Genomic DNA, 22,944 nt, shown 5'->3' on the forward strand with positions numbered 1-22,944 from the left:
AGATAGATAGATAGATAGATAGATAGATAGATAGATAGATAGATAGATATGCAAAAATAAATATAAGAAATAACAAATCTCATCTACTGTAGCACCCATTTCTGCTACATGTATTTTATAAACCAGATATTTTAACACAGAGAAATTTAGTTAAAGCCATATCTTTTCCTCAGTTCTGACTGCATATTTATTCAAGCTTTACTCAGCCCAATGTAAATTATTTGCTATCCTAGATTTGAATGCCTAAATTTAATTTTCTAAATGTTGACAAATCACTAATATCCTCTTGCAAGTCATCTTAATTTCCAACATAATAATTTTCCCTGTAATGACTATTCATTTAAGACTACATGTTTACAATTTAGGTGATACTATTGAATGTCCTGGTCTTGGCAGCAATGAATAATTTTCTTGTCAGATGGAATATGAAAAAGATATGAAATAAAACATGTTCCCAAAACATAAATAGCTGGCAGTTATCCCTGAGAAATAAAAGTCCTTCTTAACTTAAAAACAACCAGCATGTCCTATTCTCTGTAAAAAAAAGTCAAGAATTCAGTTATGCCCTTAACAAATGCCCTGTTGCAGTGAAGAAGGCAGGCTAGGAGGACAACATACCAATCATTTGGATGGCTCCACTCATTTTTAGCCATTTCTTTTTTTTCCCCTCCTTCTATCCCCTCTTTCAGTGACAGCATAATCCAGGTGCTCACAAAACTGCCTCTTACTCCTTCCCAATGTCAAATCTAATCAGATGTAACATGCACACCATGCATGTCACATCTCTGCTCATAAAAACAGAGAAAAATGTTAAGGGATCACTGCTTGCTGTATGAAGCAGAAATTCAACTATAGGGACACAAAAAAAAAGGGATGGTTACATTTATACTGATGAGATCACTTGTAGTTCAATTAATTTGGTAAATCAAATTTGGTTCAATCAAGATAAACGCAACCAAATTCACAGCAACATTTGTGTGTATGTGATGTTTATAAACAGATGTATGGGGAAGTAAAAAATTCAGACTGATACTTAAAGGAATCTCAGTTTGGAAAAATTAATCCCAAAGTAAGAATATGTGACTGCAAGTATAAACTAAAGTAAATTAATGCAGCAACAACAGTAGTGATTTTCAGAATAATAGTGTACAGGGAGTTTTAGATATGTGAGAAATAAAACCCAGCATGCATTTTTAAGATGTGGAAATTACGAATAAGCAAGAATTAAGTATATCAGTGCTGTGGACACTTGAATTAACAAGAACTCTGAGTTGAATTTAGATGAAATGGATAAAGCTACTTAAAGCTATAAAACTAAAACCTTACTATTAGAATGAGATCACTGATTGCCACTTGGTCCAGGGAAGGCAAAAGCAGAATATGGGCAGTAATCCTGTTGTGTTACCACTGGTGCATCTTCCCCATCCAGCCCAGGGTTTGGAAGACATTTTAGCCAGAAAGCCCAAGACCTACTGACCCAAGCCTGAGGAGAAGGAACCAATTCTACATTTCACAAGACTTGTCTGTGGTTCATTAAGAATTAGGACATATATTTTCTTACTATGTCATCTATTAGGTATCTGTTATGTTCCATAGTCTCTAGCCCAGAACACAAAAGAACCAGTGGTGTCCTTCACCTCTGAGCTCTTCAGGTACACAGCTGCCACAGGAGTGAAGGCAATTGCAGTCCCCAGTCACAGTGCTGGCTCTGACAGCCATCCTGCCCCTGTCCTTGGTTACAACTCATTGCAGCACAGCAACAGAAAAACAGCAGAATTCACATCCATCGTTCATCTTGTGCCAGCTCGCAAGGCAAAGAGAACACTTGAAATGCACCCAGTCTTAAAAGAGATGTAAGAATTGGTAATCTCAAATGTGAGATTGCTAGGTATACCAGAATACTGGAAATTATTTCCTAAAGTGAAACCTTTTACCTAGGAAAAAAAGCTGTCTAAATACCTTTAACTCTGGGCTGTGCACAAGTCCTACAATAGAAAAAAAATCCCATTTTAGAATTATTCTAAAACCATTTTGGGTAACATATTGTGATTGCAAGTATTGAAGAAATAACTCTGGGAAAAAAGGCTCAAAGCATTAATAATGGTTCTTCTAATTACATTAAACAGCTTTAAGTGAAAAATAGACATCATTTCACTTTATTGCATCTCATAAAACACACTAAAACAGATTTGCTATTTATGCTGAATGAAAGGGAGGAAAAGTTTCACCCAAAACAATGAAGCAGTACCAAGACTGGTTCAGCTCAAAAAAAAGAAACAAACAAAACCCTCAAAACCTTAAATAAGTATATTTTATGAAAGGTTTTAAATTTCTGAAAAACTAATCAACATCAAAATGAAACTCCCAGAAAACAAAACTTTCTTTTACTTGATTCTTCTATGGACAATTTTTTGTGAGCTCTTCTTACTGTTTACCAACCTTTTAAAATAATAAAAATTATTACAGATGGTTAAGTAGTCAGAATAAAAAAAGCCACAAATAGAAAAAAAGTTAGCATTATTGAAGACATTAAATCTTATATTTATTTCTAATTTGTTATAGAAGCTAATAATAAAGATTTTAATTTCAGAATCTTTAATTGAAAACTACACCAAGACCATTGTTATGTTCGCTCTCACTCCATTAATGTGTGTTCTGTAGTTGGTTTATATTTCACTTTAAACTACAACTGCATTTCGAGGAACCAAGTATCTGCTGGTTCACTGAACAACCACAAAAACTCCAGACTTGCTCCCAGCCATGGTGCCAGAGCCTGAACTGCTCCCACAGGAAACACAACTGGACACAACAAACATTGGCAAACACAATACCCAGCTCTGCAGCGTTTTCTGTTCTTCACCTGGACAATGCTTTCCTGATGTTTTGTTACCTACCCACATGGCACTGTCAGTCACCTTTTGCAGCTATATTTTAAATCAATTTATCAGCAACTATTTATTACTAATTTATTAATTAGTAATTCCTAATTAATATTACTAAACAAACAATTCCCCAAGTTTTTAGAACTTCTCAAGAGTGAAGCCCCTTTGTTGATTTCTCCAGTCACCCCTGTCCGTACAGAACAACAGGCTGTAAAACATTCCAAGTCAGACCTCATCTTAGTGAAAATCAGAAAGCTGATTCATCTGCCTAGCATACAAACCAATCTAATATTCAATCAAAAGTATTTTTAAAACATATCAGTTAAACTATCAGTTCAGCTGTCATATACATTTCTTGTTTTTTCCTCTAATCCTCATTTTGTGTTTTATATTTCAATTCCTTTGAAGAAGCAGTTCTAAACCAGGCTTTTAATCCACAATAAGTATTTCAAGTAATATTTACAGTCTTATTTGTTCTTAATACACGTCCCTGAACTGTACTAAAAATGGCAGTTTATCTCAAAAATTTGTATTAAAAAAATCCTTAGATTTAGAATACAACTTTAGAACACTTGTTTTTTTTTTCTCGAATATCACCAGTTATATAGAATACAGCAATAAAAAGAAAATCATTGAGAAAAAAAAAAAAATTATTTTTATTTTTAGCTTTTTAATCATGGTTTTAAATTAAGAGACAGAAGAGTTAGAAATGGTTCATACTGACCTGAGTCCATAAAGGACTGTTCCATCTGGATGCAAACGAATCATTCTGTTCTTCACAGTGACACCATGAACAAATGACTTCTTGTCATTCAGGAAATAGGTATCAGGCACCCAGAGCTGATCAGCTACTCTGTTGTCCAGAGTAAGGTTTAGAGGTATTACATTATAGGACAGCCTCTTATCCCTCCACGCTTGCTGGAAGTACATTGTCAAGGTATAGTCCTGTGATTAGAAAAAACAAACAAAGTTTGCATTGAAACAGATGGCATACATATGAACAGAAGTGACAATGCAAATACACATGTATTCATTGTAACTGTTCCTAAAGGCAAAGATTTCTCTGCAGAATTTCCATAAATAAATTTATTTTTACAGTACTGAACATCTTGTATACACTTAATAAAAGCAGTGAGAACACAAAGATGGGGCATTTACATTTTATGAATGACTTGGAAGTTCTCATTTGAATATTTAAAAATAAAATTTTAAAAATTGTAGACATTTAACAGCCTGCAATTTCTGTAGCACTTTAAAAGCCTGGGAGTTCTAGGAAATAGGAACAGTCACAGATCAAAATTTAATTTCAAGCTCTTCACTGTATTCAATAGAGATCTGAATCAAATCTTCTGTCTCTGAAGTTGCAGTCACCACCCAAAGACTTCCCTAAATTAAAATCTCCTCAAAGTCTGTTAACTCTCCCCTGGGCACTGAAACCAATGGAAATTTTTTGAGGTTCTTACACTCTTAATCTTAATTTTATAGATGAAGTAACTCTGGTTACTTCAGGGTCACAATTCAGACAGCACAATTAGGATCTCAGTAAATATTCACAGTATTATGATACTTGCATTGTCTTGATGCAGGCCACCACTGTTTCAGAGATGTTTTGACCTCTTAGTCTTTTAAAGAATAATACACTTACAAAGGTTATATCTTTGTAAAACTGTTATACAGATGCAAAATAATCATTATATTTAGCCAATGCCAAAAAAACCTCTACAAATAATACAAAAAGTATATTGAAAGCAATGCTCTGGAGAAAGATTTGCATAAACAGCTATATTAGTTCTCATTCCCATTTTTTCATATTGTAAAGGAGAGTCCACTATTTGAAGTATTTTTTATTCCAGTTGGAAAAGAAAAATTTATCTTCCTGCTGAACTACTTTAAAATCATATGCCACAAGTGTATTTTATAAGCATTTTTATTTCAAATTATATTGGACATATGAACACTGTATAGAACTGAGAAAATATGAAAAATAAATTTTTCTTATTCTGCAGTTTCACAGACTGAACACCCCAGTAAGAAATCACTGAAATTAGGTTGCTGTAATTACTCTCTTCACAATGTACAATGCCTACCCTTGAACTAGGGCAGGCCTGTGAGAACTATGGATATTTCATCAGAGTTCAATGACACAGCACATTGAAACCAAGTGACCCTGCCTCTTCTACAGAACAGTGTGCACTCAGATGAATCAGTATAAACTGGTTTTTTATAGAAATGTGCATTTCAGTGGTGGAAACACTCTTTTTGCCTCATTCCTCCCCTAAAGAGCCCATGTACATGGGCTTCAAAACACCTCTTCAGTTTTCAGTGAAGCAGGGAGAAATTCATGTTCTGTTGTGAATAGTTACAGCATTTCTTCCTTACCAACACAAAGTACAAATGGTATTGCTGTGCCATCAGTGTTCCTGTCTACACTGGTTAAAGGTCAGTCCCCTTCCCCTGCTGTGCCCATGGCCATGCCTGGAACCCCCACACCTTTGGCCAGGTGTCACAACAGCAACTCTGCAGAACTCAAGTGGGTAAACACCAAATAAGCCTTCCCAATTGTTTTACTACCAAATATATTCACCTGGTAGCTGTTCTACAATCTGATCACCCAAAATTTCAATGATCTAAAGTATCAATCTAAAACCTCTTCCTCTTCCCACCTCCCCAGGGTCAGGATGAGATTCTGCTTGCAAGAACATTCCACCTACATCTGAAGAATTTTACTGTTATGCTTCATCACTGTTCTGCATGATTTGATTCATAACCAGAAAATCTTCAGTAGGAAAATTTATTAGTCTTCATTACAGTAATATATCACATCATCAAATAATGATCTACAGCATTCTTGGAATGCTGCATTTTATTCCTGTTCCAAGGAATAACCTACATGTATTAATATACTGCATAAATACATAGAACATGCTTTCCTTTTTTTTTTTTTTTTTTTTACCTCAGTAAAAGAGGAAAAGAAGAGGAGGAAAAACCCTGACATACATGGTTCATTGCATAGAAGTGAATTACATAAAACTGTAAATTTGGAGCACTGGCATTGCTGAAAGAAATGTCAACTCAGCCAAGTCACCAAGCTGGAGTTTAAAAGCAAACACACTGTGTTCCAGAAAGAGCTGGTGTTCCAACTAAAAATTATTTGTCATCTGTTGGCCCTAGTTTTCAGATGAGACTGGAGTTTCTGATGGTCAAAACAGAACTCCTTTGAAATGGTTATAAAGCTCTTACAAGCTTTTGAATTTAGGTTTCTATTTTTAATGACAATTTAAAAAACCCCAAAGATGTTCCAAGCTACATATATCGAAGTGAAATTGATAAGATAGGAAAAAATCAAAACCTGCCACAATAACTGTGATTTATTCCTTAGAAAGGAGAGAGGCATCTGTTTTCAAAATCCCAAATGAAAGAATAATTCAAAAAAGATGTGTAAGTACAATATGTCCCTAAAGTATCCCAAGACCTTTTATACTTTGAAATTAAGACCATTCTCATCTAATAGGAATACTACAGGAAAAAAGTCTGTTAAATGCATATTAAATACTGAAACACTGGTAGCAATAAAGGCAGGAAACTTCAGAGGAGAAAAAAACAAGTAGAAGGAATATACAATGTCTAATGTATATAACATACATTCTGTATATTGTGAATGTGGTGTAAGACAGTGTGAAATTGAAGAAGTTATTTATCATTGCGCCGCTGTAATGAATGGAGAACTTATTTGTGGTTTGGCTTAAGTCCACTCTTCATCATGTTCCTGGTTATTACTAACTTGTAAAAATGCTTTACTACATTTCCACGTATGGCTATTTTAAAACAAGATAATTTCCTTCTGAGAATGCTTGAAGCTGAAGATTTTGCCTGGACACTATATTTAACATGTACATTTAAAAAACTGTTGATAACATTTAAAAGTGTTGATTGACAATCCTTTCAATCCTCTTTTTGTTTAAAACCAACCACTACAAGATGTTTGAGTCAAAATTATCTATCTCAGTCTCTCATTGAGAAAAAATAATGTAAAAAGTCTGCTTAATGCTCGAGATATCAGAAAGAGCACAAAGTCACTTACATGAAAGTAGAAAGAACTGTTGCAGGAGCAGGTGATACCAAAGAAATGCCAAAATAGTCATATGCCTTTTCAAAAAAGGTATTTTTCACATTCTGTAAATCTTTACTTCAAAATAAACAAAACCCCCTCAATACATATAAAATTAAAAAGCCACAAACAATGACATCAGAAACCTTACACAGAACTCTCTCAGTCTATCAAATCCCACTTCCCAAACTGGTTTAAATCTGTGGAACACTTGTAATTAACTGAGTCTCCCAAAACTTACTAGGGGAGTTTTCCGTGATGGAAATTACATTGTCTCAAGTTTATCTTTCCATAAACAGGAAGATCCCAACACCAAGCTTATTATATATTTTTCTCTAACTCCCCTGGAATTATTCATCAGCAGCTCTCATTTGTCAGTTGAGCAAAGCAGCAAAGACGGGCTGTTCATCTCCAACCACAGCTCTCAGAAAAACAAAGTGTTCTAGAATCAAGCAAGAGGCTTGGGTGTGAAAGCCAAATGACTGTCAGCAGAGCTTGATTCCTAAGCATGAAAGTTTTGATCCTGATTATATGAAATCTGTAATAAGAGACTATAGGATTTCAGCAACAAGAGCTTGAATTTGTGTCTCAGCACTACTGAGAGTAGCCAATATTTATATTGATTTTCCATGGTGATTTAGCTAATGACACAGCCTCACAGTACAATGGATTTTATGCACTGGAGTGAAATGAAGCAGTTCTGGCTGATACATTTCCTGTAACCTTAATTAGGTTACAGGAAGATGCTGTGACATTTGATTTTCATTTCTGACAAGTCATCCAGACTGAAGCATGATACTGCACTTTTCCTGAGCCAGCAATCTGCATATCATTCCAATCAACCAGCATCTGCCACAGGTCTTATAGCTGGCTGATTTGCTGTCTCTTGGTAATAAGAGGAGGATTGGTTAAAGTGAACCTGGACTGAAAACTGAAATCTAACTGCTATTTAGTTAAGAGAGTCATGTGTCTTGAGAGTCTCAGATTGTTCTCTTTTGAAAGGATCTCATCACCCTGATACAGCACTGCAGGATTCTCAGATGAACAAAGCAAATGCAAAGTACAATGAATAAATGCAACTATACTCACTTAAAAAAAGTTATGAAAACAGTAGTTTTCTGCCTCAGACAGAATTATTATTTAGTTGTGTCCCTGAAGTAAAAATCTTTTAGGCCACAAGAAACATCAAAAACTTTTTTTATCAATAAAATCAATTTATTTTGAATTTCAAAATTTTCTTTACTCATGTGTCTCAAGTTGTTTCCCAGAACTCCCAGATAATTCCCTATGTAATTGTACAATTCCACAGATCTTCAGAAAGGTAAATACCTTCAACAGAAATCATATTTACATTGCTTTCTATTGTAGCCTATTATATAATTGCCTTGCAAAATAGTATAGAATTTGTTGAAAATTCTACGGAATAAAAAAATCATAATAATCATTAAGTAGAGTGGAAATAAACCTGTGGTTAAGAAGAACTGGAGATCCAGCTGAAAGGTTTGTTGAGAGCAGATGGTGGCCTAAGATGTTGTTTTGCAGAAGAGACTCAAGAATAAAAAACCATAAACAACAACCAGAACCCTGAGTGTCCAATACCGTTAGTGGAGGGGGAAGGGGAATGGAGGGGGGTGCAGAGGGAGAAATTCCAGGGTAAGAATATAGTTACTGATATATTAAATCTGGCTTAAATCTGAGAATTCAAGTTTTGCCTAGATGCAGAACTAAACTGGCATAACATTTGAATAAGTGCTCTTTTTCCTTATGCTTTACAGATTCCTAAATTCCTTCACAAACCAAGCCTTAAGAATTCATTCAGAGACTGAAAGGATTGGCAAATTAATGCTGCTCCAAATCATTGCAATTAACTTCTGAAAAATGTACTAAATTAGTACTAAAAAAAAATAGGTGTTAATCTAAAGCACATAAAACTTATTTTTAAGATAAAAATTCTGCAATATTTTTCAAGATAACTTATGAAAGTGAAATAAATATTCCCAGGATTTATTTATTTATAAGCATAGATTACACAGATTAAACAACAATCACACAGAGAATATTGATGTAAGAGAGAGGCAGTGAGTGAGAGAGCATTGAAGGAAAATATTTATAAAATAATCCAAATAATTTCCTTTAGTATTTACTTCATTGCAGAATTGCCAAAACAATAGGATACACACTATTTCTTTTAATAATGTGCTGTATAACTAAAACACAATTAGACCAATTTATTTATTTAGCTTATTACAGCCTCAAAAATCTGCTGATACTTCACACAAATTTACAAGACAAAACCAGCCAGGTCTGTGCATGACATTTCCATTTTTGCTTTATTTTCCTTCTAAATGAGCTTTGAGTCCTTCTCCCTTTGTCTGTATCCATACATTTTCTCACATACTACTACTAACCATCATGGATTTTTATGCTGATTTTCTCATCATTTTTTGTGTTGTTTTATTTGTTTTAATTCTTCTTATTTGTCAAATGCATACACTTTGGAAAAACAAACAGAGATGTTTCTAGGCAAGGGTGATCTGGCAGTTTTCTCATGCCATTCCCCAGTCCCATGAGGAGCACCAGCAGCAGTTCTCTCCTGTTAAACTGTCACATTCCACAAGACTTCATCCCTCTGCCCTGCTGATTCCCAGCTCTCTAAAATGGTTCGTTAATCCAGCAGTAACAAACCAACACCATGAAAGCAGCAATGTTCTCTGGAGAGCCCAAATCTCCTCCAGAAACATCCCTAGAAGTGTTTCTGTATCTTGTGCAATATGCCAGAGGCTGCACTGCAAACTGATGTGCTTCCTCCCCATTCACATATAAATCTTGTGGGAATAGACAAGCCACCCTGATTCAGCCCTCCCTCAGCCAAGAATCTCTTTCATATTGCAACCTTATGTACAGATTTAATGAAATTTGAACAGTGAGGAGTGTGAGGATGAAAAAAGCAATAGTGTCATGTCACCTAGACATTTTCCTGTATTTTAAATGCTCTCCTCCCTGAAGTCCAAGATGTGACAGGCTGTTTCCTCTCAAAAATGTCAGGCACTGCAGTGAACTGCCAGCACTGAAGTAAAACGGACAACTTATTATAAATACATATCATTTCTTTCAGTGATGACAAGCCTGTGGAAGCTGGTAGAAGGTCCAATTTGCATGACAGCACAGCACCACAGCAAAGAGAATACACTTAGTTGAGACACTGCAAGAGAACAAATGATGTATTCAGATGAAAGAAAAATTAATATTATTATGCTCTAGGAAAAGAAATCTGTGGAAAAAAAAAAAACAAACTGGTGGAAAAAAATTGCATCTGTAATAGTCATTAATTACACTCTTAAATTGTTCATGGTTCAGGAAAGCCAAAACCTATTGGAATATGCCACAACAAAAATTTCAGCAGAAGCGCCTCTGTTACAAAGGTATATTTTCCTCTAGTTCAAACCTCACACTCAAAGCAAGATCAGCTGTGAGGTCAGACCAAGTTGCTCAGGGCTTTTTCCAACCTGATCTTGAAGACCTTGAAAAGTGGATTAGAAAACTACTTTATTAAAAATGAAATTGCTACTCACATTTAGAAAGAAGCTCCCTACGCTTCCAACAAGAAAAATCAGGACAGTTATCCAAAACCTAGCAGCGACTGCAACTTAATTTCAGTTTGATACAAAATCACCATTGTCTGATTCTTACAGCCATTGCACACTGCTGCTTTTATCTGTTCTGTTCAGTGTATTATTATTCCAGTCTTTTTGTGTCATTTTTTCAGCAATTGCCTCCACTCTTTAATCTCACAACTATTTGAGACATTTAGAAATCAACAGGATTCAGTTACCACTGAGTTTTTGAATGCACCTATTGTTTACTATTTCCTATATGCTTCAATTGGCACCAACAATTTCTCATGAAAATATTCCCTGTTCCTATACAGTACATGATTTTTACTTTTTTTTGTTTTCTTTCTCTCTTAATCTTCAAGGTTTTCATCTGTGCCAGAGAACTTTCTATGCAATTAAATAATTTATTTCCACTTTCAACACTGTTAATAGATACTTTGCAAACAATCCTGATTGTACTTTATCAGACAGAAGCTATCCTCTCATCAAGAGTTAATAATGTCTCTACACTTGTACTGTCTGTTCAGAAATATTGTCCAAGAATCAAAATGAAAAAATTAATTTAGCATCCTTGACTACTGAATGGGTTTATTTATTTGTCATTGATTAAATACCTCATCTCAACCATCAAAATTTGTCACCTCCTTTGTGATTCACTGTTTCTTCCAGAGTTCAAGTCAGACTTGTATTTCAGTGACCAAGTGCAAGTAACTGTTTGACAGCTGGAAAGATCAAGAACAAGACCCAAGAAAACTTTTTTCCAAGGAATGAAAGGTATATGGTTAATGGAATTGGCATGGAAAGTATTTACTTGACATTAATACAAGTCCAGCCTATTTTGACAAAATAAGGATAAATAAGGATACCATATTTTTTCTTTTTTTTTTTCCCTTTGATCAGACTACTTGTTGGGGAAATAGCAATAAAAGTATTACTGGTTCCATGCTTTTTAGCCCTTCTAGCACATACCCATATAAGTGCATTAGGAAATGATTCAGGAAACACCGATCACATTTTTATCTAAGCTACTTCATTATAATCATACTTTAAATGTATTTGACTTGGCAGACACTCTTCTGAAAACATGGATGTGTTTTAAGCAATTTTAAGATCTTGCACCGAGCAAATTTTCAACTTCCACAGCAGTTCCCTCCAGCTACTCTTACTGGAAGGCATTTACACAACGTGCTGGGACTCAGCTTGACATCATTCCTTCCATCTGGACATCCAAAGCAGCAGTCTGGATACAATATTTCCTGCCTTCTCTCCACTTCACACTTGACATTCATTGAAATTTCTGGAAAATTAAATGCCTAAGAATCAGAACCCTACGAATACTTCAGAATCCCTGAGAAAGGCTTTGCTTTTTCATCACAGCTGAAGGAACACTAAACCAGTGTTTCCAAAAGCAGTAGTCAATTTTTCACAGGTAAAAGAATGCAATGCGTTTGGTTCCTTTTTTGACTTGCAGATTTGGATTATTATTTTCCCATCTTTATATATTTGGAAACAAATCAAAATTAATCAAGTCAATGTGCTCTGTTAGAAAGAAGTCTAAGGACATATTCCAACTTAAAACCTGTCAATTCTTATATTAAAAATTCTCCGTAATTTGATAAAGATATGGAAACCAACTAATCCATGGATCAGAAACAAATTTGCAGGAGAAACTATCATCAAACATTTCTTAAAACTTACACAAAACATGTTTTCATTCATAAGATGACCTGGCAAAATAGTTTCAATTCCTGTTTATAACAGAACCATTATTTCCCTTTCCCTCCAATGGTCAGTAGATATCAAACATATTTTGCAGTCCTACTGTTGGAATTTTGGAGAGAAATGAAAATAAAAAACAAATCAAACACATACAAAGACACAACAATAATCAAAAAAAGCTCTGTGATGACTCCACTGAGATTGTTCTGAAAACAATTACTCATCTCCTGGCAGCTTCATCAATCCTGCTGAATTTGTATCACTGGATTTCAGAATTCATTTTTTGCCTTCACAATAAAGATTTTGTTAAATATTTTAGTCACGATACATTCAAAAAGACAAAGCTGAAGTGCTTTGCTTTTTCTCTCCAATTATTAGACCCTAGTAAATAAGTGCAGAACCATAGCAGTAAGTGCAGGTGCTAGACAAGCAAAACCTCCAGAAGCTCATGTATTTCTAGCCATGACCTCATGTGCTGGATATAGCATTTCTGCTTGAGCACATTCCATATTAGCTGGGAAGCAGCACACATCGATTTGATATCTGCTAGCTAGTAGCTGGTTAATTCAAGCATGAAATACACTTATATAGCAGTTCACTGGTTTGATTGATGACACATCTATTCTTTTAAAATAACAGCATACTTCCTGCCTTAGTCACAGAAGTGCTTTACAAGGTATTCTTATGTTGTCACACACTACTTGAAATTTACGATTTTTTTAAAGAAGCTCTTCATTGAGATGCATTCCTCAGCATGCCCAAATTAAGTAGAAGCTCTATAAAATTTTCCCATTAAGAATGCTTTTGTTTTATTTTAAAAAGTGAATTCCTAAGTAATGCACTTGCCAGAAAGGGTGTTTCACTGGTGTCAGTAAATATCTCTTTTCCTCATTTTCCTCCCTCCCATTCAGTAAGCAAGAAAGCAAGTAACATCCCAGCATTACACATTATATTTTGTTTACCTACTGGGCTTTACTTATCAACACTCTATTCTTGAATTCTGATCATCATCTTTCCCAGAAAGTCACAGGGAAAATGAGGAAGTGTTCAGATCCTCATTTATAAGCAAACAACAGAAACCAAATTTGATACCAGCACCACGGGTAAGAAGCTCTTTGCTTTTACCAACAGCACCTGGGTTTTTTTAATGTTACTGTTTCTAGCTTATCTATAACCAGTAAGAAACTTGAAGCCTTCTTTGCCATGAAATAATTGGAAAAGAAAGGAAACACAGCTCAGAAAATAATTTGATAAGTAAATTGGTAGGTACTGCCCCACATGCTCTGCCCTGCGCTTGAGGAGAGAGTAGCTGTACAATTACTTTGACACAAGAGTTTCATACCTAAAAGGTATTTAAATTAGAGGAATAAATTTATCAGAAACTTTGTCTGGCAAATGAGACTGGTACCTGGGGATTCTACCCACAGTTCTCTCTCTTGTTTGTAGTGCTTTCCTGAAATAATTGTTATATTTCAGTTCATTATAATAAGTAACATAGAGTAGATTAGGTAAGGATTGCAGATCTTAAAAAAAATAATCATGCTAGTGAAAATACTGGTGTTATATTCTTGTAACAATATTCTTTCTTCCCAAATGTCTAAAAATCAATTTAAGTACAAAGAGAAGATATATAGATGTGAATTAAATGAACACAAAGACTAAACTTTGTTAGCATGGATGAAACTTTTGTTTTAACTTAAGAAAAAAAACATTATGAGAATAAACCATGTTTTCAAACACCAATTTGAATCATAAACATGCAAATGATTTTGAAAATCCTATTTAGTACATCTTCCTATTATAAACAGGTATTTATATTTTCTCATGGCTCTATTATCCCAGTACCTAAGTTAAGCCAAATCCTTAATCCTAAAGTTAAACTAAAATCTTCAGACAGACAGTAACTATTCATTCCAAACAGCATTTCAAAACCAGCACTTACACACTCCACCCAAAAATGTCTTCACTGATTCTACTCAAAGTAGCTAATTTATTGTCACCATTTGCATATAACCTGGTTTGAAGTCCTGATTTATATAAATGCAAATTGTTTACTGTTTACTTTTTGCTGTATTTCTTGATGCACCATTTCTTCATTACCTGTACCAAAGGTCTCCTCCTGGACACTACAGAGTGCTACAGATGCTTGGAGTATGTTGTATTAGCAATGATTTCACAAATGAAAATTGAAATTTTCGCAAATTGAAAATACTGATACTTGAATTCTAACACATGGTCTTTTCTAAAAGACTGGTGCACAATTTGGCAGGTTTTTTGTTTGTTTGGTGGAGATTTTGTTTTGTTTTGTTTTTGTTTGGGTTTTTTTTCCCCTCAGCGGATGTGAAAAGGGAAGAACAGGGAACATAAGCAAGTGCATATGATCTTTTGAGGTCCTTCCCTGGGCTGTTCCGTGAACGTTTCGAGACAGGCACACCCTAAGTTAATTGCTTCATTTCTCGGATTAGACAACTTGTTATTAATGTCACCAAATATTACAATTAAGTACTCCTCTTAAATTATCTCTTCATCTCTGCAGTGTTCAAAAAGTGGAGCTAGACCTTAGCTGGCCTAGAGCATAACATGATTACCTACAGCAGCTCACAATGAATTACACTTACAATGCACGTGCTCTCAAACACAATTATTTAGGAACTCACTGAAACATGAATTTAGTATCTGTTGTTCGAGCTATTCACCAAGGAATATTTACAACAGGAGATGCTCTCTGGGCCTGGGAGAATTAAAGACTCTTTAGATTAAATAGGAAAAAATACCTAAAATTAATTATAGCAAAATCTGCAAAAACAGAAAGCAAATACAGTCAATTCTTCATGAAAGCACCTTTCCAGAGGAAAATACTAAGTGCTTAAAACTAAGCATGTAATTTGGGGTTTTACAAATGAGCACTTTATCAAATCAATACTGTGAAGGGTCTTTAAAAAAAAAAAACAAAACAAAAAACCCAAAAAAACCCCAAAACCAAACAAGAGAAACCAGGTAAATTCACATGCAAAACCAGATCTCACTTTCAATTTCATGCAGGATCAGAGATTTTAGGCACAAAGCTTCATATGTCTGCTAATTCTGTACCTAGTGAAATCACGGATGCACTTCAGTATCGGGCTGTGAAGGAAAAAAAACCCAAACAAAACTTCTCTGGGTTTTTAATGTAGACAGTAACAATTGTGAGCTTCTCAGAACTGGAGAAACATGTGAGCCACTTAAAAATGGATTTTTCATTAAATTCTGTTTAATTCTTAGGTTTTATCTGGATCCATATTTCTCTAGATCTGTGTGCAAGAAAAGTCTTTTAGTATTTGATTGCATTTCTAGCAACTTTATTTCACTAGCCTTTTATTTACATTGCTATCATACTTTATAAAAAATGTATCCATTAATCAGTTAAATAAACAGTAAATATCTTTTTTATTCCCTAGTCTAAGTTTATTCTAAATCCTTATGTGAGTGTGATTCCTTTGAGTCAAATATACACAATGGAATTAAAAAAATTTTAAAAACTACGTGGCCCTGAACTTCTCTATTTTTTCTTAGCAAGAAAAAAATAAATTACCTTTGCATTCTGCTATATAAAGATGTGTGATTGCAAATAACTCTTTGGATGATTTAATAAAAAATGTACCCCTCAACTTTTATTATCACACCACATTTATTTATTTAAAATTTAACCTCCTCTTCTACCCAGAAAAAGTTACAACAAAACAGAAAGATGTACTAAATTACTGAGTATCATTAAGGATATCATGGGACTTTAATACCACAACATATGGCTTTTATGACTTTAGAACATGACAATGCAACAACTGCAGTGAACAAGCTGGGAAAAGCTGGTATTTATATATTAATTTTTAATTTCTATGTTCAAAAACAGCATAATCTCACAGTAAATTCCTAGTCAATAGGGAAACCTCAGTCTATTCATTACTTCATGCTTATTTGTAGGACAATAGCAATTTTTAACATTCATCTTAGGTTCAAGTATAATTAACCATTCTGCTTAGAATTGAACAGACAACAGAAATGTAGAGGTAAAAGAGGATTCAAATTGCAACCACTGAATAATTTACACAATATCCACATATATTATCTATTATTTACACTAAAAGTCACATGTTAAAAACTCAGTGTTGAAATCCAATATTCCTGGCTGCCAGCCAAGCATAGAAAACAGACAGGCTAATGCTAAAGAAAACAAATTTTTATTCATTTACCTTCTGTGGGAAATGAACTGTGTAGTGAATTTTTTAGAAGATGAAAATTGTAATTGCGTGTGTAATAAAGCTGAAAATTAAGGAGAAACAGATGGAAGATTTAAAGTTATTTTTTTTTGTAAGTGAGACATGGATGATTCATAAGTATTTGATATTAGTTAAAATTACTTATGGAACAAATGTTTATGGAAAATATCCTGCTTGTGACAATGTGCCATCACACAATCAGCAGTGAATTATTCCAATTGAGATCCCTAATCAAAAAGAGAAAAGGAAATAAACTAAGAAAGAAGAAAAAAGTCAAAACTCGTTAATTTCTCCTGAACTTCAGTGACTTGTGTCTTAAAGTTTTACCTCAAGAACTAAGGGCACTCTCAGAAGCATTGTAGAGCATAGTAATTCTATTAATTTGCAGTTTTAAGATCACTTTGTAATGTCACTAAATAGTTAAATTAACTTCCTAAGGTCAGCTCAACAGAATGTGGGAAAAAAATAGGTGACACATAAGTGCAGGAGACTCCAGGTGAAGTTACCACACTTTGTTCCAACAACCCCAAGGAAACACTATTTTATAGTCTCCATCTACTACTTCTAAACAAAAATTGACAGGAAAACCAATGATCTTATCCACACTTATGTGATTACATATGACTTGAAATATATTGAGCAAACATTTTCACATACAGCTAAATACTTAAAGTAGGAAGAATAATTAAAAATATACAGATTAATTTCTTTTAATTGTTTTCCTAATACTATACAAATGAGAAATGTAGCTCCTGTACAGATGATGGTTTTGTTCAGAGTAAATAGGCCAGCAGCCTATTTACCATTTTGATGATGAAGTTAAGAGTTCTCTTTGCCATGAACAGGTTATTTCCAGGCAGTGCAGCAGCAGCCTTGCTGTAGGAGTGGGTAGTGCTGAACAAGACACGAGTGGGATGCTGTGGTCTTCAGCAGCAGCGAGTAGGTGCCTGCCTACTGTAGCCTAGTGTCAGCACTAATCATGCTGCAGCCCAGATCCAAATCTGCAGGTAAAATCCAATTTATATCTGCAGCCAATAATGCAGTAAAGCACATCTTAATTCATCTATGAATTTTTTGCTTTAAAATATACAGCTGAGTCCTGCTGTCTCTTCACAGGACGTCCTCTTCCAGGTCACTTTCTCAATCACTCACAGATACATTGCTATGCATAAGTATTCATAAAATAAGTTAATCAAGTCACATGTGGAAGGGTTTGTTGAGAATTTCAATAAAATAGTCCCTAAACTCTACTAAATGTTAATACAATATTGAAAAATATCTACATCTTGGTCTTCCTCTTCCACACTGGCCATTTTAATTGAGTACTGATAATACAATAGGACCAGTTTGCTCTTCAGTGTTGGTTGAAGACAGAATATAAAAAACAAAATGAAAATTTCTGTCACCATTTTACTTCAACCAGCCACCAAACCAAAGTTTTCCTTTGGTTTAAAATCTAGAAAGGAGTGTCACATGAATAATTAATAATTTTTTTTACATGGTCATCAGAAACTCTGCATTGCTGGTTTGACCACAGATATTGTCATATCTCCTACAGAAGTGTACAACCCCAGTAGAAGTTTGCAAGATTCTGCAGCCAAATAGGCAAAAGGTCTGTCTGAACAGGGGATCTTTGATTCTGGTCTTGTTCCTCATTACTGCACACTTAGTCCAATACACAACAGTTAGGGTCACCTGTCAGCTGCTTCCAATTTTTCCCTATTTTTTACTATGCCTATATGTTAAATATAGTCACCTCATCAATATAGAAAGTCTGAGAGGTCAAGTTACTCTAATAATAACAACACTAAGGGGAAAAAAGCCAGTCTTGCCCTCTTTTCTCTGGTGGTCTGGGTTAGTGTACAGTAACTCTTCAGTCTATTTTGTTTAAGGCAGGTCTTTGGTATCAGAGAGCAGAACCTACACACTGTAATGCACCACAGCTATGCAACAGAGAGACTCAGGCTCCCAGGAAGTTTTAAAAAATTGCAATATTTAGTGCACAACTTGTGATATACTTACAGAGCCAGAAAGTCTTTTCAAGTGTGTAAAAGAAACCTATAGATACACATACTCAACAGCAAATTACTTGTCTGTGAAAGCATCCTAATTTTAGGAATTTCTGGTTCTGCAAGACAGCATTTTCTATCTACTCTTTTAGAACAAGAGCAACATTATTACACATTGAAAATAACTAAGTGAAGCACATATGTCAAACAAAAGCTGAACTTTTCTTGTGACAAAGCAACTGAAATAGATATTTTTTAATACCCAGGGAAACTTACCATGAGTCAGTTTATTTTTTGCCTAGAGGGGTTCAAGGATATTAAGCAATTTCTCCACACATACTGGTGTTTGGATGTTTCTATGCATTCATTTTAATTAGCTGTTCACATTTTGATTTTTATTTGTTCTTGCAATGATCCATTTGCCTACATAATCTCTTGTTTTTTCTATCTTCCCATAAAATGGGATTTCAATGACTATGCCTTACTCTAACTGAACAGGTTATTGAAACCTAGATCCTAATATCCCACATTATATATGCAAAATCAGTATGAGAAAATTAAGGGCATTTTCCAGGCTATAGCATAGAATACAAAGTCTGATACAGCAACATCCAAACCATATTAAAGAGCAAGTTCCAAAATGTCAGTTAGAACACCTAAAACCCCCACCCTGTTATATGTCTGATGAAGAGGAACCAAACATCATGCCTAAAAGCAAGAGGTGCCATTGTTACACACGAACAACAAGCTTAAACATGGATATAATAAAGTTCTAAGAAATCACTTTGGTACCTCCAATTGACAGACTGCTTCCAGTCTTCCACTGGTGGATTTTACTGCATGTATTGCAGACTCACCACCTCATGTTCTGCATAGCTGTTCTTTAAAGATATAATTTTGTTATGCCAAGCAAACTTATCTGCAACTAGCTAAGGGTGCCTCACATCTGGGAAAAACCTGATAGTGAAAGGACATTAATGATATTAGTTCTGCAAAAATAAACCACATATTTGCACATTCAAGGAAGAAAAATTGCAACAAGGCAAATACAGGAATAGATGAGCACAAATTGTGGGGTTTGAGAATATAAGACATTCTACAGAGATCTCCAGATACAAATATAATTTCAGCCACAGAACAGGCTAAGAAGTTTATGTTGTTTTTGCCTTTTTTTTTAAATTTCCAAATCTAGTAGATGATTTTGCACCAACCACTTCAAGTTCAGTAAAAAAGAGAAATAGGCAAGACAATTACTGCAGAAAGTGGAAGGCTGGTATCATAACACATGGCATAATTCAGGACCTGATGCAGTGAAGAATGACATCTCTGCCGAAAGCCTGGCTGTTAATCAAGGCTGAAGTAAAAACAAAACAAAACAGAAAAGGACCAACAGAACCAGACAACCACACATCATAATGCAGCTTCCAAAAAAGTAGAAGGTTAGCTTTCTAACTAAAGCTCTAAGATCCCACACACACTCCTCTAAAAGCATTAAATTAAAAAATTTAAAAAAAATTCCTTCTTCATTTGTTCATACCTTAAGAGAATCTTAACACAAATATATCACAATGAAGGGAAAAAACAGATCAACAGAAATTAGCTGCACAAACTACCATAAACACTTTGTGTTCTGTATAGAAGGAACCACACCTGGAAAGATTCTTTCTGCAATATGTGTTACTTATAAGATAATGTCAATGAAATAGTGCATTGTTAGAGGATAATGGTCTCCTGCTGCTATTAAATGCCAAGCCACAGCTAAGAAATTTGCAAAGCAAGGGACATTATTCCAATGATAATATTCTAGAATGGTATTGCTACTATACTGAATTCATTCGATCTGATACCTGCTATGGTTACAGAGCAACAGTTGCTCAAAAGTGTTGCTCTGAATTTACAGTATTTGAACTGACTACCTACAGAACCTGCAGCATTTGCAACATTCAATCCACGCACATAAACATCAGTCAAGTCTTAAATAACATTAGATTTATATTTTATAGATTTTATATTATTTATATTATTATATTTACATATTTTATAGATTTACATATTTATATATTTATATTTTTATGGCCATTTGGCACATAGAGAAGCTAAGACTTGCCCTACCTTATAGTACAGCTTAGCAGAACAACTAGAAACAAAATGGAGAAATATTTAACCTTACAGGAGAGGTACACCCTCCTACTGGGGTTTGCAACCGTTTGCTAGCACAGAAAAACCTGGATGTGTTTTATACCAGCAGCATGAAGGGTTTGCATCCTTCCAGCCTTCCAAATGAAGAATTCTAGATGCCAAAAAGAGGGCATGGAGGGCATGTGGACATCATACTACCAAGATTTCACATATCTAAAGAAAGGAGATTGCTCTTGCCTTCAAGTTGTCATTTGTTCCTCACTCCTACACAGGAGGGGCCTCAAAGCACTCATACCTCAGTTTTGTACAGTCTCAGGAGCATGACTCTTATCACTACTTTAAAAATGTTTGTTTTCTGAATTTCTACACTGAGATGAATAAGCAACTCCTTGAAAAGGTCCTGCATCCCTTCTTCACCTAAGGGCAAAGCAGATGATTGGAGTGAGGCTTCGTATGTCCATGAAGTGGCTGTACCTTCAGAAATGTTTTCCATTTTCTTTAGGTGGATGAGATTTTGGGATGGCCTGTGGGGAAGTCTAGTGCAAAAGAAGAGAGAACTGTGATGGAAGGGCTTGTTGGTGATTGCCTTGGTGCCTGCCCGTGGATCTTACTAAGACTATGCTACAGCAGCAGGTAGAAGGAGCAACTACAGCCAGTGTCATCTCATCAAGAGCCATCCTGAAACACACAGAGCACAGGCAAACACAGAGAGCAACAGCTGGACAGTGCTGCTTAAGAAAGAAACACTTTTTCCATATTTAAAGATAGTTCAAAAGACTCTTCATATGAAAATGGAAACCCATCAGGGATTCCAGAGCCACACAGGACAAGACCTCAGTGACAGCAGAGGCATCTTGAACTCTCCTTGCACAAATGATTGCTTGTGATGAAGGTCTGCCCAGTGCTGCTGCTGGCTCCTGGCACACAAATGAGGGGGCAACAGCATCTCTTCACACAGTGACCTGTGGGCTGGCAGGGCAGCTGGGGCCAAGAGGCTTAGCAGCATCACACAATCAGGAGCTGTGAGCTGAAGAACCTGAACCTTTCTGTGCACCAGTTCATAGCCCAGTACTTCAGCTCTGAATAAGCACCTCCAGATTTCAGAAAGAGCTGCCAACTGACTGCTCTTCTTCCCCTAACAGCTGGTGAGCTGGTTTCCTAACACAGACTTGACAGAGCAGATGAGCACCACAGTGCAATGCAAACTCAACCATGATTCGTTGTGTAAAAACATAACTGAAAAGCAATTTACTAATTAAAGAAAGGATTCCCCTGTGGTCCAGTTGAATAGAGAAAAAATTAAACTTGACTATAACTCAGACACTAGGCACTTGAGAACAAAGGCACAAAAGCTCCGTTTCACATTTTAATGACTACAAATATCTTGAAATTTGGGAGCTTAAATTACATGCACATTCGCAGCAAAACACATATACAGACAGTCTTAGGAAGAAAAACAAGACTATTCTAATGATAATCATGTTCATTTCAGCAACTGATAAAAGAGTGCTACATTATAAACTTCATGAAACTGTTTATTTTTATAAGCTTGCTTCCAATAGTTCATTTTATTTGGTACTATTGTCGTTCAGCTACCTCTAATCAACTGCCATAGATTTCACGTTTAGAATTACATGTTACTGTATAGCTTAAATTCCTCCTATTAGGAACTTCAGGCTCCATTATATTGCACAGAACTCTATTCATTGCATTAATTTTTTCTTTCAGTTTGTATTTGAATTATGAATAATTTCTTGGGGAGCTTACACAATAAACAAAAATAAAAAAGAAAACAATGAATTTGTCACAAGTAAAATTACTCATATTAATCAGCTATTCACAGGGAACTTAGGTCATCAGCACCCATCCAGTTCAGACCAGGAAGTGGTGCTGCAAAGGCCATGCGACATAAAATCTTAAAATGTTTCTCTCAAGGAACTCCAAAGCGCACAGCCTTGATAATTTTTAGTATTGATTTCATTTTTTAATCTGGGAGAGCAGATTATACCCAGGGCATTTTACCCTCTTCTCTTTTTATGCAGATCTTACTTTATAGTCTAATGTTCATCTGGTTATTCGGGTATTAAACCTCAGTTACGTTCCTCTGCCTTCTACAGACTCCTGTGATAAGGAAAAAAACAGTTATGACATTTTCTAAGTTCACTATATTTTTTCTGCTAGGGGAAGTGTCTTATGTACATTGTATCACCTGGACAC

The 22,944-nt window shown here is 35.1% G+C and overlaps 1 protein-coding gene across 2 annotated transcripts in view; it reads right to left on the reverse strand.

The window, feature by feature from the left end:
* Positions 1-22,944, reverse strand: part of GABRB2 (gamma-aminobutyric acid type A receptor subunit beta2) — a 133,376-nt gene that overhangs the window by 85,176 nt on the left and 25,256 nt on the right. For both annotated transcript variants that reach the window (XM_058848671.1, XM_058848672.1), the window contains exon 4: positions 3,607-3,827. In XM_058848671.1, coding sequence (XP_058704654.1) covers positions 3,607-3,827 — 221 coding nt within the window. The remainder of the gene's footprint in view (positions 1-3,606; positions 3,828-22,944) is intronic.

Source organism: Poecile atricapillus, chromosome 13 (genome assembly GCF_030490865.1).
Source record: "Poecile atricapillus isolate bPoeAtr1 chromosome 13, bPoeAtr1.hap1, whole genome shotgun sequence".
Lineage (NCBI taxonomy): Eukaryota > Metazoa > Chordata > Aves > Passeriformes > Paridae > Poecile > Poecile atricapillus.